Source organism: Chelonoidis abingdonii, chromosome 15 (genome assembly GCF_003597395.2).
Source record: "Chelonoidis abingdonii isolate Lonesome George chromosome 15, CheloAbing_2.0, whole genome shotgun sequence".
NCBI lineage: Eukaryota > Metazoa > Chordata > Testudines > Testudinidae > Chelonoidis > Chelonoidis abingdonii.
The window spans coordinates 37,958,212-37,976,259 of NC_133783.1; the positions used below are offsets into that span (position 1 = coordinate 37,958,212).

Here is an 18,048-nt window from a genome sequence, read left to right on the forward strand (position 1 = left end):
TGCATACTACTGTCCAAATACGAAACTGAAAAGCAGACACCAGCATCAGACGACAGTAGAGAGGTGAGGGGAAAAGAAGGGTTAAAGTGATGGAAAGTGAGAAATAAATTTTAAAGGTTTTGATTAAAAAAAATAAAAACCAAACCCACACAATTACTGAAAAATGCTTCTTCTTTGGCTCTCTAAAGTAGCATTCATCAGTATTTTTCGTTAGGGGTAAAATTAACAAAAAGTCCTTGTGGCACCTTAGAGACTAACAAATTTATCTGGGCATAAGTTTCTGTGGGCTAGAATCCTCACTTATAATAGGATTGTTTTCCAATGTCACATAACCCCTGGATGCAGAAACAAAGTAAACCTGTGAATAAACTCAGATTTTAGGGCCAAGTTCTCTGATGAGGGTTGCAGAAAGCCAAGTACATTGGTAGCAGTATGAAGGGGGCCCATACCAAGAGTTTACACCGTGTGACATGATGCTGTTTTGCAAGGGGTCTTTCTGAACTAATGGATGGATGTTTAGAGTGTGGCAGGAGTGGAATGGTTTATCACCAGTACACAGATTCACTGGACCAGCTGGTGTTGGGGAATCCTCCTTTTTTCCCTGTGTCCTCTCACCACTCCCCTCTAGCAGCCCAGCCTCTACACTCCTTACCACATATTTGAGTTAAATGCTAGAAAGAGGATTTGATCCTAACTAAGGTCCCGATTCCGCAAGATACTTAAGCACATGAGTAGTCCCGCTGAAGCCAACAGGACTACACACATGCTTATAGTTAGACATGTGCTTAAGTAACTTGCTAAATCAAGGCCTTCATCCAGGCAGACTTGACACTGTTTGTTTTCACTTCCTTCTTGTTGTGCCACCATCCAAGATGATGCCAGAGCAGCTCAAGGAATAAGAACATGATAACTCAAGTGTTGCATGTGTGTGTTCTTAGCAATGAAAGAAAGAATTCAAATAATTTTGTAAAAAGCATAATAGTAGTTCAGTTCTGAAGGAATAATAAAAGGGGCTTTATCAAACTTCAAGCTTTGCTTAGGTACTATACAGGTTTTTCTTAATATCCACTTGAAAAAATACTTTTCCATCCTACAGAAATTAAGGTATCCAACAAAATTCAAAATATTTTTTTCCTGAATGAAGTGTTTATCAGCTCTATCAGGTAATGCCAATTAAGCTCCTCGAAATTCAGTGTCAGAAGCAAACTATACAAACTATTTCAAGCATGGAAAACTTAGATCGCAACTTAGTAAAGACTGAATTACGTACTGCATTCACTGTCCGTTAAAGGACAAAGTGGTTTTAAAAATGAAATGTCTAACTGAAAAGTGTCTATGCCTAGGATTTACTGGCTTTTATCTTTCTCATACCCACGTTTTCATTCTGACCTGATTTTAGTGCCCACTACCTTCAGAACTGTTCAAACTAGACTGATAGCTGAGTATCATAAAAAAGCTTGTAATCACATCTATCCAACATACAAAACATGAAAGCATATTTCCAGAGTGCCTAAGTGACTTAGGAGCCTAAACCCCATTGACATTCATTGAAAATGGGCCTTAGGCACTTTTGAAATTTTTATCCTATTTAAGTCAAAGAGTCAGTAATAATATTGGCAGGTAAAATCTTGCTAGAACTGAAGTGAGGAAAAAGCAAGACGGCAATCAGAATGACCTGATTTTAAAGAAAGGATGCTCTCTCACTTAAGTTATTTTTCCACATTGTAATTGAACTTGGGCCTGGCTGATTATAGTTGTGAAAGTGTTTGTAATGTTTCTAAACACTAGTTCTGAACCAATGACCAAAATAAAGCCCAAAGAGTATCACCCACCACTACTCACCTAAAAGACAAACACCCTAGTGCCACCCCCAGAACTAAGAACAAGTATTTTTGTTTAAATAATATATTATTTGTGTTGATGATGAAATGTTAGTTAGGCCCAAATTGTGACCTACCTTAAAGTTTCATCTTTCTCCACCCCTAACCCCAAGGCCCATCTGATCTATCTACTTGAAAGAGGGGAAGAGAAGTGGTTGTCTGCCTGCATTGGGTGGGAGTAGGTGATGTATCTGCCTAAACAAAAAAGGAGGTATGACTTGTGCTTGTGCATGTGAGCCAGTTTGCTTCATTCATTGACAATAATATATTAAGAAACTGATTACTGCAAGCAGGAATATCTTGCATGAAAGTCAAACACTATTGCCCGGATACACACTAACAGTCGAAACTAAGTCCCAGCACTGGAAAGAGGCCCTGCTGAGCAAAGTCCCACTGAAGTTAACAGGATACTTTGTGAGTATAAAGATCTGCTTTGGTGGATCCCTTTGCAGTTTCGCCCTACGCATTTATAATAAGCTTTAATAGACCTATCCTTCCTCAGTGCTGCTCACCCTTCCTCACACACTTCTGGGGAAGATTAACATTTGAAATGTTTCCTAAATAACGCACCCATTTCCCCAACCACCATCTCACCACACACAACTGATGGGCTCCTAACTCTTATTCTAAAGAAAATGAAAATCAACAGCAATAAGTAATTTATTACTTCTTAATTAATTGAACAGATTGCAGAAAAGTAGGCTGGGAGGAGGAAAGTAGGTCATCGCTGGATCTTACTAAACTGCAGACCTTAAAGTCTTGGTTTTTTGTTTGTTTTTTTTTTTTAAACTGGAAGCTGATGGTTTGTATGTTTTAGTGAAAACTCTTCACAAGTAGAATCTGGCTACTCAGTATATCAGCTACAGGTGTTTTGTTTAAATAGTGTGCTAAAATAACCTAGACAAAAAAATGCCACTAAAGCTGATGCAAACATATTAATTATAATTTTAATGTAATCAAAACTATACACAGTAAACACACAAATGTGCCAGTCAAATTAATTTCTTTGCTACTAAAAACACGATCTATCCATTGTCAGGTAGACGTGAAGTCATGCAAGTGCAGCAGAAAAAGCAAAGGGAAAAAAAAAAAGGCAGTAGCCACAGGTAACCTGAACTCCCATCTTCTGTTGTCAGCAACTGTATACTCTGATAAAAACAGGAAATGTTTATACGGTGAGACTGTGTTAAATGTTTAAGTACAGTATATAAGAACATAAAGCAAGTCGTATGCAGCAACATATCTGTAAAATATATTTGTAAATCTCAGAAATATTGCATTTATGCATCTAATGAAATAGTCTCAATGACTGGGAGGAAGGAGAGGTAAAGAAATCCAATTCAGTCACTCATGATTGTTAAACCTCGCAATACTAACTCACAAATTCATGAATAATCTGCTATAAATGGAGCAAATGACTGAAGGGAGCAAATCAGTAAGTTATGAGAAGTTACTTTCCCCAATACCAGGGCACAAGACATTGATTCTCATTCATTACTAAAATGGTAACCAAAACAGCAATACTACCAATCTGAGATTAGTAAAGTTTCAGTTGGGTAGCATGACCTATCTACTATGCAAAAAGATTTTAATCTGCTCCACTATGAAAAGCTGGTTTCAAATGGGGAATATCTTCAGGTATAGTGCTAAATAAATGAGCAGCAGCCAAGTAAGCAGTGCCAATCTTAATAACCTTATTTGGAGTGCAAGTTATATTTTTGCTGCACAGCAACAACACTATGAACTAGAGAAAGTTATTTACCATAATGCCTGTGTAACCAGTTTATTTGGGCGATACAGAGAGAATAGAAATCACACATACTTTTTAGTATAAGGCTGGAAGAGCAGCCACTGCACCTTGATGCAGCCTGGGCCAGCAGATCCATATAACTGCAGATCGCCTAGATCCTCCCCCCAGCTTGCCCCCTACCCCGCCCTGGTTCATGGCTAGTTTCAAAACAGCAGCACACAGGGCTTCAAGGCCTCTGACTGCTGCTTCTCTTGAGCAATCTTAATATGGGGTTTAAAGTGTGTAAAGCCTTGCACAAGCCTTCTGCACAAGGATGAATTACAAACCAATGAGCATAAGAACACAATACAGCGTTGCACAGAATATTCAGATTCAAACCTCCAGCCCACCTCCAATTTCCATGTTGCATCATTAAAAATGAATGACACTACATTTTGAGGCCCAGCAATATCATAATAAACTATACAGAGATGAGTTAGATTTAATGTAAAATTAAAAACTTGGAATAAAAGAAATATGGGCACTGCAAAACATTTTTCAGGCAAAAATCTTAAAATCAATGTACATAGTAAGTGGATGAAATCTACCAGAAATAAATACTTATTTGCTAGTGCAATCAGTTCATGTCACAGGTTCTTCCACAGAACAGATTCTTACTCTTCTTCCAAATCAGAAAATCCCAACAATCAAAAGAAGTCATCTGCTAACTCATAAATATGGAACCTAAAAGCTTAAAACCACAAACCAGTCTAATTTCAACTTCATCATACTTTAATGAAACTGACAATTCCAGAAACCTGACTGGTCAATTTCTAGGCACAATTCCAACAGCAACAAACCAGAAATGTAAATCAAGAAACTTCAGGGCAGTCTTTTTATTGCCCACCTTAAAGTTGATATATTCAAAAACACTGATTCTTCTTGTTGTTGGAGAAACTTTGTTTTCATTTTAAGAGAATAACCAACATATCCCTTTTTGAAGTCATGTACATTGCAATGAATAATAAAAATGCTTCAGTTCCCCTAAGAATTTTAACACCTCCTACAACACAAATTAAGAGCTTCCAGGCAGTCACTAAATCTCAAGACATGGATTACCTAAATGACAGTGCTCAAAAGTCAGAAATAAAATCCTTACCAGCCATAGGAGAACTTACACAACACATTCTAAACCAAGACACTAGCACATATTTTTCTGAAGAGAGAAAGCATGCTGAGACTAGTTACATTGCCACTTCAGGCTCTGGACCTGCAAACACATACATATTTACAATTGTATTCCACTCAGTGAGACTACCCATGTACATAAAGTTATTCACCTGAGTAAAAGTACGAAGGATCAAAGTCATAATTTGTACATATTCTTTTATAATACAAAACTGAATACATGTACATTTTAAAATAAACAGGTGGAATTCAAACTGTGTTTTTCAATAAAATTAGTTAAAAGACTAACTGTGTCTTTAGCAGGCATCTCTCAGTGTCCGATGAATGGTGAATCCCACTTGCTTTAAATTATGACAACTACAAAAAACTGGAACTTGCTCACTGAGGTACACTTAAACAATGATTTGCGTATAACACATGAACATGAGGCAAATCTAATGTTAGTTCACTTGGCTAAAATCTTCAGCTAACAGAATCTTGGGCCCCAATTCTCCAATGACTTACATATGTTCTCAATTTTAAGAACTGCGAGGCAATGGTAGTACTCCATTCACCGTGGGTGAAAGCCTGGTTTCACCAAAAAGTCAGCAGGAGCTTTGCCATTGACTTCAGAGGGACCAGAATTTACCTCATACATGTAAGTTCTTGCAGGATCAGAATCCTGGCTGTTATGCCAGCTATCATTCTGAAGCTGTGCAGTTTAAAGCATTGTGATAACTAACTTTGGCCAATTTACAAACAAAATTTCTCCTCTTTGCTTTAATCCTAGATATATCAAGTGTTAAAATATTTGTGTGAATAATACATTTTGCTGAACAAAAATCTGAGCATATTTTCATGTCACTGTTAAAATATATATTTTGGGGGGGGGAAGTAGAGCTGAGTTGCTGTATTTTTGAGATTACTGGAAGGAATGCAGCAGAATTTATTTTTTTCCTCTGAGAATGAAAGCAATGTAAGATTTTATTTCTGAGGCTTCAGAACCACAGCTAAGAAAATTGTATCATCTGACTGAGATCATGATATACTGCTTGATATGTTAAGAAAAAATGAAAAAACTTAGAGGAGTATTAAACAATATTCCAAGAAAGCATTTTGCTGCAGACTAAATTACTTTGGCTATCTTGACATTTTAACTAAGGCCGCCAAAGAAACAAAAGTCCACCTTCAACAAATATTCAACTTACTAATTTACTGGTAGGTGAACAAAACATCTGACATAAAATACACTAATGCTGGGGAAAATGGCATTTAAAAATGAATAATTAGTCAAACTTTACGGGAAAGTATAACACCTTATTTTTGTATTTTAGTAAATATTTATATTAGCTAAATAAAAACTGATTTATCACACACAATCATCACCACAGGTGATATTTTGTAAAGTCTAATTTTCAGATTAATGATCGTAGGACACAGAAAAACCTAAGGACTGATATCAGGGGGTAGACGTGTTAGTCTGTATCCACAAAAATAATGCGTCCGGTGGCACCTTAAAGACTAACAGATATATTTCGGCATAAGCTTTCATGGGTAAAAAACCCATTTCTTCAGATGCAACTAAGGACTGATACCACTCCAAGCCCTTCTGGTTTTAAAAATATATTTATAATTAGAGAGATTCTAAAAGAGATCAAAAGGAAAATGACTTTTGCTTGACAGCAGTTTCACTGAGTTGCACAGAGCTCTCTGAAGGCTTAAGAGTAGAAGAGTCTGTGCACATGAGCATGGCACAAGAGTCAATCTCTGATTAGTAGTTTCTAATTAAGAAGCACTAAACACACTCTTGCCTATATTCCTTTCATACCTGAAACAGTTTCTCTAACAGCAAGACCCTACTGACAGCTACCACCTTTTCCCTGCCCTTTCAGGTTTGGAAATCTAGTTTATACAGTCCTCAGGGAGCGTGTACAAACAAGAAGAAACACAACAGAGTCACTAGGGCACAGAGTGAACATGACACACTGTTGCAAACCGACTGATAACAAACTTTCCCCAATGAGCAAACCTTGGGACAGTGGATTTGCCAATCAGGGGTCTTCAGAGGCAGACCTAGCAGTTTTCTATCTAGGAATGGAGGATGCATGGGAAGCAGTGACTCCTTCCCCCGCTCCCTGGCAAGGAAAGGCCCTACTTCAGGCAGGGAGGGCGGTGTGGGGAGACAGGAGGCTAGCTAGCCCCTCACTGCCAGTCTGGTGCTGCTGCACATACTTGGCGGCACGCTGCCGGGAATGGGGCGGGGGGAGACAGCGGAGCCGCGGGGAGGCTTCCCCAGCCCCGAGGCAGGGCGTGCGGGGAAGTGGCGGTTGCAGCAGCACGTAGGCAGTCGCTTCCCACGCCCGGCAGGCAGGACCGACCCCGGCCCAGCTGTCCGTGCGGGATCCGCCGCCACCCGCCAGTGAGAGCCGCCCCGCGGCGCTAGGAGCGGTGACGGTGAGATGATGTCCCCGCACCCCCCGTGCTAGTGAGGCAGCTGGAGCCAGAGCCCTTTCCTCAGGCCCCTCCCGCCGCCGGAGAGACTCAGAGGACGAGCACGAACCTTGCAAGTGACCTGCGCTCCCCCTGGCAGTGCCCTAGCGCCGGTGCTGCCCGTGCAACGCCCGCCCCCAGGCTCGGCCTGGGGGCGCTCTGAGCCCCTACCCCCTTCACCGTAGAAGAAACGCGGGCGGCAGGGCGCTAGGACCGGGGAAAACCCACCCACCAAGGAAGTAGGCTGCCTGGATCCTGCTCGCTCTTCTGAGCCACTCCGGGGAGATGCATCGGGACCTCCGCCGCCCCAGAGAGACACACACAGGCGGCATCCTCCGCGCAGCCCGGCCAAGGGCTCGGGGAACCTGGCGCCGCACGGGCGAGCTGGGACCCAGGAACGCCCCGGCAGCGACAACCTGGGCTCCCTCCCCGCCGGTGTGCAGGCACCCCACAGCCGCGCTACTTACATCATCAAAGAGGGATCCAACGTTGGCTGTTACTAACAACATTCCGGTACCTGCCGCAGCCCCTTTCACCGCCATGACACCGGCAGGGGAGAATTTAGAAATTCACCCACTCCCCCAAACCCGCGGTCAAACGGGCTCTCCGTGGGAACGCCGGCGGGGCGCGACCGGCGGGCCGGGGAGCCCCGGCCCCGTGGAAGTTTCCAAGTCAGTGTCAAAGCACCCCCGGGGGAGCCGCTGCCCCTCTGCCGCCCCTGCCTTGCTCACTCGCTCGGCTGTGCCCCAGGGGAGGAGCAGGAAGGTAAGCAAGGGATTCTCAGTCCTCCCGCCGGGGGGAGGCACGGAGACATCAGTGCCAAGCAGCCCCTGGGCTCATTGCTGCCGGATCTCCCTCTCCCCGGCGCCTGGGCTGGAGGCGAAGACTTTGTTCTTAGATTTCCCCCTTCGCAGCCATTAGACTCCCGCCAGGAAAGTTCCTGCTGTTGGAGACGGCGGCGGCTGAATCCCTGTGCATGGCCAGGCTCTGCGGCAGAGGCTCCAGCGCTCTCCCCGCACGCACCCGGGAAGCTGCACTGCGCGAAGCCCCTCGCACAGCCAGAGCTGCCCTTGTCGCTGCTGCTACTCCCAGCCTTTGGCTGCAATAACAGAGGCAGCAGGGACTAGGGCTCTGCGCTCTCTGACGTCACAGGCCTGACACGACAGGGCTGCTCTTAAAAGGGCAACGTCATCTAGCTCCCTGCTGCTGTCCAAGGGGAAGAGAGATTGGCAGGCGTGTCCCCACCTGCAGGGCCATGCGGGCTTGGCAGGGGCTGAATGAACGGGAGCTAGGTCCGTTTTGCCCCCCTCTGTGCCTGTCTGTGGATTATCTGCGGTTTATCACTGGCTGAGGACACCGTGCATGTTAATCCAGCCAAGGGGACTCTGCGTCCTGCTTTCACTAGTGAGTTTAAGAGAGTTTTCTCTACAGTACTCTCTAAGGGACACTCCTCTCCTGTCTCCCTGATGGGGGAGCGAAGGTTGAGGCACTGGCATACAGGTCCATGCACACAACCGTTTTCCCTTATTCTAGCTCAGTAGATAAAGCACTGGACTGGGACTCGGTAGACCTTGGTTCCATTATTGGCTTGGTCACTCTCTGCTAGGTGACTTTGGGCAAGTCACTTTAGCACACTGTATGTGAACTTGCCCATCTGCAAAATGGGGATGATGATACTGATCTCCTTATTAAAGCACATGATGACAAGTGCTATATAAGCACCCAGTTCTATTATTAGTACATGTAATACTGCTTCTCTGAATTATATACATTATGGCCCTATTTTATACACACTCTTTGGACACTTAGCACTGGGGGAGCTCTTTGCTTCCTGCTCCTCAAGAAACTGAAATTGAATGTTCTGGATGCACTGAGCCAGGGGCAGTTGGTATCAGCACAAAGCAGACCAGGAATCTTTGAGAGAGAGAGGTGTTAAGGTGCTGTCTCAGGTGCAGTTCAGAGCCCAGTCAAATGATACCACAACCAATCCCACTACAGGTTTCACTGTGGTACACCAAGCTCCTTGATATCTGCTAGTGTGTTGGGTGTAGAACATGCTCAGAAGCTAGTGCTATAGGCATTAGACTCTCAAGGTTGCAGCCCATGGTGAGATACGCTTAAAGTCTCATGAACAACAAAGGATTGCCTTGGTGGGGCTGCCCAATATAAACAGTCCAATTAATCTCTGTATGTTTGTTTGAATGTTTATCCAAGTAAAGACAAAAAACCAATAGTACACAACAGTTACCAATCCTATGATATGAAAGCAGAGCTCCTCCTGCCTAGCACCAGGGACATTCCCTGAAGGAAGTAATCATGCACTAGCCTGCAGTCCCCCACTCAGAGTTCAGTTTTTTCAGTCTTGCCACCCCATTTGCAGGTATTCTGAATTATCAAGGAGGCTAGCATGGGCCCCCTTGCCTGCAACAGGCTGCTGCTTATCCGTTCTCTCCCAGCTCATGCCTTCTCTGCACGGGCTGCTGCCTCCCCTGGCCTACTGCTGCTGCTCAATGCATCCTCTGGCTCCCTCCTGAGTCACATCCCCTCCCTTCCCCTTGCTGGATGAAGTATGGAGTGCCGTGGCAGGATGTTGTGTTGGAAGTTAACACTGCCCTACAGGAGCTCACAGATTCATCACAACACCTTGAGAGAAGCAGGATTATAAGTAAGTAATGATTCCATCAGGGGTCAAAATCACCTTATCCAATGAATTTGCTGCTGAGTTGCTGCTGAGAAGAGCAGCCAACCACACCTAGCAGCTCAGGGTGGTGCCACTCCCTTCTCTCAGTGAGCAATGAGATGGCTCCTCTGCTCCTCCTTCCTCTCTAAAACACCTGGCCTGGGAAGGGGCAGAGTGGAGTGAAGAACCCCTGAAGCCCCTTCCCAGGACTGAGGAGAGGAGTAAAGAACCCCAGGAACCGGGGCAACTCTATGTATTTTGCTGTCCCAAGCAGGCAGGCGGCTTTCAGCGGCTTGCCTGAGGGAGGTCTGCTGGTCGCGTGGATTCAGCGGCATGCCTGGGAGGTCTGCTGGTCCCATGCCGAATTACCGCCGAAGTCGAAGGACCAGCAGATCTCTCACAGGCATGCCACTGAAAGCAGCCTGACTGCCGCCCTCACGGCAACCGGTGGGCACGCCCCCCCCCAGCTTGCCGCCCCAGGCACGCGCTTGGCCCGCTAGTGCCTGAAGCCACCCCTGCCAGGAACTGGAGGAGCAGCAGGGGAGGCAGAACAAATGTCGGGTCACAACTGATGTGTGAGGACTGGGGGGACAGGATTGATTTGGAGTTTGTGACAGAATTAATTGCTGGGAAGATGGGGTAATGAGATCTCACCCACACTTTTCAGAGTACTTTAAGCACAGAGAAAAGCATTGTACAAAGAAGAAAAAATATAAAGTTTGTATTTCAATTCATATATACAGAAGGAAATCTGTCTTCTGTCAGCACAAATTCAAATGCTGGACCAGATGCTTAGAGTGTATCTGGAAGGCTTGACAGTACAAGACATCATAAAAGCTAGTGAGAATTGACTGATCTAATGAAGAGTCTGTGAGAATATCTTCCTTGTTTGGGAAAAGAAGATCCTCCATTGGGATAGTGGTTTACAAATTAGATGGAGGTTAAGTCCTACACAAGCTAACAAATGAAATGTAAGTTCCATTATGGAAGCTGGTTCTCCATTACCCAAAGGGAATTGTAGTGAAAGAATAAGAAAGAGGAATCAGAGTTATTCCAGATGTCCTGCAAAGCTATTTTGGGAAGAAGTGTCAATATCAGTGTGATAAGAGCAATTATAGCTACTATATAATGGAAACTATAATTTGTAAAGAGAGCGTTACAATAGGTAACTTCCCAATAAGGGGTGTTAAACGTACTATTATATTGTATATATATGATAATTTCTAAGATGTAGAGAATTCTACTTTCCGAAAGTGCTTGTTGAGAGAGGACTGTATGTGTGGAGGAAGGATTCAAACCTGAATGTTGCAGTGTCTTGGCTTTCTCTCTGTTATGCTTCAACACTGAACATAGTGTCAGAAGTGAGTCGGCGCCTACAGGCACAGGAAATCAGAAACAAAAAAGCCAACTAAACAAAACCACGCAAATGAAACAATAATCATAGCAGCATACCGGATTCATGGCCCTGAGCCGATGGACGTAAAGGAGATGTGTTTAGCAATTGGACATTCTTTAGACCACAATGAGAAAACTACACAATAGCAACATGGAAACAAAAAAAGAACAGCCAGCAGCCACACTGTACATTGTAATGGACAAAGGCTGACATATGCTCCAACGGCATTTAGATACATCAGCAGCAGACCAGGAAGACTGTGTAAAATCCTAGAGGTGCCCCCAAAAGAATTTTCAGCCCACAAACAATCTTGTATATGAAAAATATCTTCAACAGTTGTGATCAAGAATCTGGAGAAGCAATAGATCAGTAAATTGCCAGGCTACTGGACAATGGTTGACTCATCTAATTATCAAAGATTAAAAGATGAACAAATTTGGGATAGATTAGTAATAGGGATGAAAGATACAGAAGCTTGAATGTGAATGCCTAGAAAGCCCTCAATAACTCTACCATGAGCTATAGATGTGTGCAAAGCTAGTGAACAAGCTCATATCCAAATGCCGAGAATAAGCGGAGCAGACACACAGATAATTTGTCAAGCTGCACAGGGAAAGTAGTAAAACACAAAGAAACGTACCAACATTCATGCAAAAGCAAATGTACAAATACAAAGTAGAGGAGACAAACAAAACACAAAGGAAGATCAGGGAGTAGGGGAGGCAGGGTAACTGAAAAACATGAATATGGAAAAATGTCCTACATAAGCGGGGGCGGGGGGGTCATACACAATAATCGTGGCAAGATAAATCATTATGCCAAAGCTTCCTGATGAGAAAGGCATAGAAAAAAATTAAAAAATTGCACCATATCAAGCAATCAGTGACACAGCATCAGATTTTGCACATTAATGCACTGCAAACCAGCAAAAATAAATGGTTTAAAATGCTCACACTAGCACCACATGCAAAGACAAGACAGCAGCACACAAATAGGATACTGAATGCCAAATACACAGTGGGCCATTAGTGAATATGCTAAGCTACAAAGAATTCCTCATCATTATGCAGGAGAAAAAAAGCAAAACTGCAACCAAGAAAACTCAGATTAAAATTATATGATGGCAATGCCAATAAGATAGTGTAAATTACAAAAAATACCAAGGAAAAGTATACAGGCTGAAATTTGAGGTAGAACATACAATACAGGAAACCCTGTTTTCAGCTAAAAGTTAGTTCCTGGAGTTACTTCACTCCTCCTGGGACAAACATTTCATAAAATAGACATACAAGCAAAACAAACAACATATTCAGAGCAGCCAATGCAATGTAGCATCCTGTAGCAGTACTGGATAAAGAAAGCTGGTATCTCTCTGCATATTGGACACCAGCAGGTAGATACAGATGGATGAGAGTGCCTCTTGGGATCCAACCTCCAGCAGGAAAATAATCAACGTTGTTTGCAATACATACCAACAGGACTCTCAGGGATCAGTATCACAGCTGATGATATTCTAGCATACCAAGGTGGACACAGCATGGCTGAAGCTGTGGTAATCATGACCAGAACCTCACGTGTCTACTAGAAAGTGCTGGGGAAGTATCTGAAATCGAATAAATACAATATGAAAATGCAATTCACTGTAGTGTCCTTCTTTGGACATTTGCTGACCTCCCAAAGGCTACAACAAAAGGAAAGAGCAATACAGTAGGTGCCAACATCTAAAGATGTCAAATCGGTTCAGAGACTTAGGGCTAGTCTACACCGCTAACACTAAAGCACTGCCACAGCAGCGCTTTAACATGGCTCGTGTAGTCACAGCACAATGTTGGGAGAGAGCTCTCCCAGCTCTCTTAAAAAAAACATCTCCAGCACTGGTGCACCGTCTATACTGGCGTTTTACAGCGCTGAAACTTGCTGTGCTCGGGGGTGTTTTTTCACACCCTTGAGCAAGAAAGTTGCAGTGCTGTAAATTGCCAGTGTAAACAAGCCCTTAGGATTTGTGAACTTTCTGAAAAAAATGTTTTCCAAGCCTCTCAGATGTGTGTGAGCCCTTGAGGCAACTCTGGACAAAAATGCAGTACACACATTGTTATCTCAACATGATCCTGCCATCACAGTTTCAAGTCAGCAGGACTTGATGAAATTCTCCCTAGGGTACTTAAGGAACTAGTCAATGCAATCTCTCAACCATTAGTGATTATCTTCAAAAATTCGTGGAGGACAGCTAAGGTCCCAGACCACTTGAGAAGGGCAAACATAGTTCCTACCTTCAAAAATGGGAAAGAGGAGGACCTCCTGAATTTTAGACCACTCAGCCTAACTTTCATACCCAGAAAGATATTGAAACAGATTTATTGTTTAATCTGCTCAAAACTGGAGGATAATAAGGTGATACACAACATAAATTTGTCAAGAACAAATCCTGTCAAACCAATCTATTTTCCTTCTTTGACAGTGTAGCCAGCCTAGTGTATAGAGCGGAAGCAGTAGAAGTGATATACCTGGACTTCAGTAAGGCTTTTGCAGGGCTGCCCAGAGGATTCCGGGGTCTGGGGTCTTTGGCAGTGGGGGACCCCGCTTTGGTGGCAATTCGGCAGCAGGGGTCCTTCTGTTCTGGGACCCACTGCTGAAGTGCCCCGAAGACCCGTGGTGGGCGCCCCCCGCCGGCGAATTACCGCTGAAGCGGGATGCGCTGCTGAAGCGCAGCCGGGTCTTCGGCGGTAATTCGGCGGTGGGGGCCCCCACTGTGGGTCTTTGGGGCACTTTGGCAGAGAGTCCAGGAATGGAAGGGCCCCCCGCTGCCGAATTACTGCCAAAGACCAGGCTGCGCTTCGGCGGCGGGTCCCGCTTTGGCGGTAATTCGCCGGCGGGGGGGTCCTTCTGCCCCAGAGCGAGTGAAGGACCCCCCGCCAGCGAAGACAGGGACCCGCGAGAGTTTTCCAGGGCCTCCAGAGCGAGTGAAGGACCCCACTCCAGGGGCCCCAAAAAACTCTTGTGGGGGCCCCTGTGAGGCCCGGGGTCTGGGACAAATTGCCCCTCTTGCTCCCACCCCCAGCGGCCCTGGGTTTTTGACACAGTCCCACATGACATTCACCTAGACAATATTGCTTATGAGAAGTTACTATAAGGTGGATGCATAACTGATTGTTCTTAAAGAATAGTTACCCTTCGTTCAGAGTGAAACTTGGTGGATGTACCAAGTGGGATCCTGCAGGGTTCTCTCCTAGGTTTGGTACTATTCAGTATTTTCACTTATGACTTAAATGATGGAAAGGAGATTATGCTACAATATTTGCAGAGGACACTAAGCTAGGAGGGGTTGGATTCACTTTGGAGGACAGGATTTGAATTCAGAATGATCATCATAAATTGGAAAACGGGTGTGAAATCAATGAGAAAGATACATAAGAGAAGACCAGATGACAGGTGATAGAGGATGGTATCAGCATGTGGAAACGGGGAATGGAGCAATGTAAGAAAAAGATACAAGAGAAGATAAAGGTGGAGGGACTATGATGTTATAAGCAAAAGTAGTTTGTATCTTGTTTCGCAGATAGATACTTTTGCTTAATGCAATGAAAAGGGGGGAGCCTAGGAACCTCTAGATCAGTGATCCCCAAACTTTTGAGGGTTGAGTGCCCCCCCTTACCCTGTCTGTGACTCCCAGCCCCCCTGAGCTAGACAGGAGTTAGAGGGCTGAGAGTAGGGCCGCAACTGGGGGTGGGCCTGGGGCCAGGGCCGCAGCCAGGGGCTGGGGTGGGGGCGGGAGCAGAGCTGCATCTGGCTTGAGGTGGGGACCAGCAGCTGGCCCAAAGCCAGGTGCAACTCTATTCCCGGCCTTGCCACCAGCCTTGGCCCTGGGCCAGAAATGGAGCCATGGACAGCGGCTGAGGCTGGGCACGGGGCCAAGCATGCACAGGACTGGGAGCCGGGGGTGTGGCTGGGGCGCAGACCAGAGCAGAGCTGGGGGTGGGAAGGGGCTGGGTGGCAATCCCTCCCCACCACTGTAGGGCCTAGCCTGGGCCCCACCATGAGCCCACTTTGGGGACCTCTGCTCTAGATGTGATTGATAATTCAAAAGATAATAATCACTAAAAGAGGCTTTCAAAGGAGATTGTAAAGAGGTGGGGCTCCCTAAGCACCTCCTTTTGGCCAGGTGAGCCCCACCTCACTGAGTATCAACCAATCTATTTGCACAGATCAAGGCAATAAGAAGCCAAACCAAACTAGTGAAAAGTATCGCCTTCACTGAAGCCTCAGAGAAGGAGTACATATAAAAACAAATCAAACACCCTTACCTCAGGACCCAGGTTCAGATCTCCCACATTATAAGTCCAAAGCAGAGTCCAAAGTCATTGTGCCTGGTCAGACTAAGCTCCTGAAGTGAGAGAGAGATCACCTCCATGTGCAGGCTATTCAGCTTCTAGGCTCCTTCTCCCCCGCCCATGAGCTTCCTCTTTCTGTTTAAACAGGTCACTGGGGCAGAGCACAGAGTGTCCTAAATTGCACCCTGACTGATCTGTGAACTCCAGACTGACCCTTGAAGGGTCCGTATGCTCTTTCCTAGGGGTGTTTGTCACAATGAGGTTAAGATAGTGATTATTTTGAATGATCTGAGGGGAGCAATGTAGGCATCAGGAAAAGCCAAAGAGAAAGAGTTAGATCAGTGATGTCAAAAGCAGCCAAGAGGAGGCTAAAGACCAAAAAAGAGGCCCTGAGATTTAGCCAGGAAAGAATAATTGGTGAGACCACTTCCAATAGCACAGTGGGGCAGAAACAAGACTGGAGGGGATCAAGGATGGAGTATATGAACACAGCTTTACATAAACTACCTTTTTAAAAAAATAAATGTATTAAATTGGGCAAATGCAGAGATCTATGATTGGCAATAGAGATGGAGAGAAGAAGCTATTCAAAAAATGAAGGTTCCCTCTGATTCCCTGAAGGAGCTGATATTATCTCATGATACCTTCCTTCTCCACTCCTGGCAAAGCATCACTCGTGATCCTGAAAAAGTTGACTCAGCTGACTGATTATGCTTCCTGCTTACTCATATAGGTAAAGAAGAGTTATTCTCAGTTTGAAAAGATGGTTTAGCAGTCATAATCAGTCGGAAGAAAGTCCACAAGTCATTTTTGTAACTTAGTAACTAATTAAATATGACAGGTTTCAGAGTAGCAGCCGTGTTAGTCTGTATCCGCAAAAAGAACAGGAGTACTTGTGACACTTTAGAGACTAACAGATTTACTAAAGAGACTAACACAAAAGCTTATGCTCAAATAAATTTTTTAATTAAATATAGTCAATCTTTTACTCTGTTAACAAAACCAATCTTGCACTTCCCACATGGCAAAATTCCCAATGACTTCAATCAAAATTCTCACTGACTCCAATGGAGTTTCATCTGCATTAAGACTATAAGATTGTTTTGCCTAATGAGAGAAGCAAGAAGAAGTGTTCTCAGACCTTGTGACATTCCCCAGGGTATAGTCTGGATTGTTGAACAGCAGTGTCCCCTGAACTCTCTAGCCTGGAGTGCCTTTTACACTGCTTTGCTGGTGAACAACTACCTCTCCAGGATCTACTCACACGCAGCCACTAGCGTGTAAAAATCACTCCCAGCTGAATACATGAATGCTCTTCCAGCCATCTAGGAATTATATACAGGGCAAGACCCACATATTCCTAGCCCCAGCCCTGTTCCCAAGAAATGTGTGTCTTGTACGGCTTAGTATTCTACAGTGCAAACTCATAAAGAGTCCCTCATTCCAACACTGGGAATGATATATACACCAGCTTTGTTATCCCAAATGGAGTTTTCCACACAATTTAATCCAAACACACATTGGTGAAGATAAAATGATAAAACAAGTTTATTAACTAGAGAAAGATACATTTTAACCGATTACAAGTATAGAGGCATAAAAATCAGGATTGGTTACAAAAAGAAATAAAAAGATAAACATGCAAGCTAATTCCTAAACTTTACCAAGGCTAATAGAAAAAAAACAAGGACTTTTTCTCACCAAAAGCCGACAGTAGTCTGCTGGCTGGAAAACCTCCAGGCCAGGACCACTCCCCCCAGTTCAATGCTGCTGCTTTTGTCTTTCAAGCGATCTTGCTGCTGTGAGTAGAGATGGAGGGAGAATGATGAGGTAAAGGTCAGTATCTCATTTTATATCCCACTCCCCTCTTTGAGGATAATCCCTCCTCAGCTGGAGTGCAGGCTAACAGTATCTTGTGTATGGAAGGTTTGATGTGTTTCTGGGAGGAAACGTAATTTTTTTGTTTATACTCCCTCCTACTAGTGAATAGCCAATTAAATAGACCCTTTAACACTTTGATGATGTGCCAGTGTGTCTTTGTCTCTGAGAAAATTATTTCTGGGCGTTACCCAGAACTACAACATATTTCAGTAATAATCATATAGCAAAATTTCATAATTTTACATGAAATAGTGTTACACCCATTTCAACAGGATAATAATAATCAGCAGATTATGAGTTTTCAAATAATATCTCACAAGGCATTCTTTGTACAAACTATATCAAACATATAAAAGTGAACATGGGATACAGGGTGTCACGCTCCTACTCACAGGCATCAATATCTTGCAAGGTCTGAGTTCCTTATTCCCATGTCTGTGTCTTCTTTTCCTCTTCTGGAGCAAGCTAGGTGGACGTGAGGATGTTTTGTCCTTAAG

General features: G+C 44.2%; 1 protein-coding gene across 4 annotated transcripts in view; it reads right to left on the reverse strand.

Moving 5' to 3' along the window:
* The window catches only part of INPP5A (inositol polyphosphate-5-phosphatase A), a 427,143-nt gene extending 418,565 nt beyond the window's left edge, over positions 1-8,578 (reverse strand). For 2 of the 4 annotated variants that reach the window (XM_075072715.1, XM_032799700.2), the window contains exon 1: positions 7,734-8,578. In XM_075072715.1, the coding sequence (XP_074928816.1) occupies positions 7,734-7,808 (75 nt within the window). In that variant the 5' untranslated portion in view covers positions 7,809-8,578. The remainder of the gene's footprint in view (positions 1-7,733) is intronic. The other 2 variants (XM_032799699.2, XM_032799701.2) reach the window with 2 other exon arrangements.
* Positions 8,579-18,048: the final 9,470 nt, after the last annotated feature.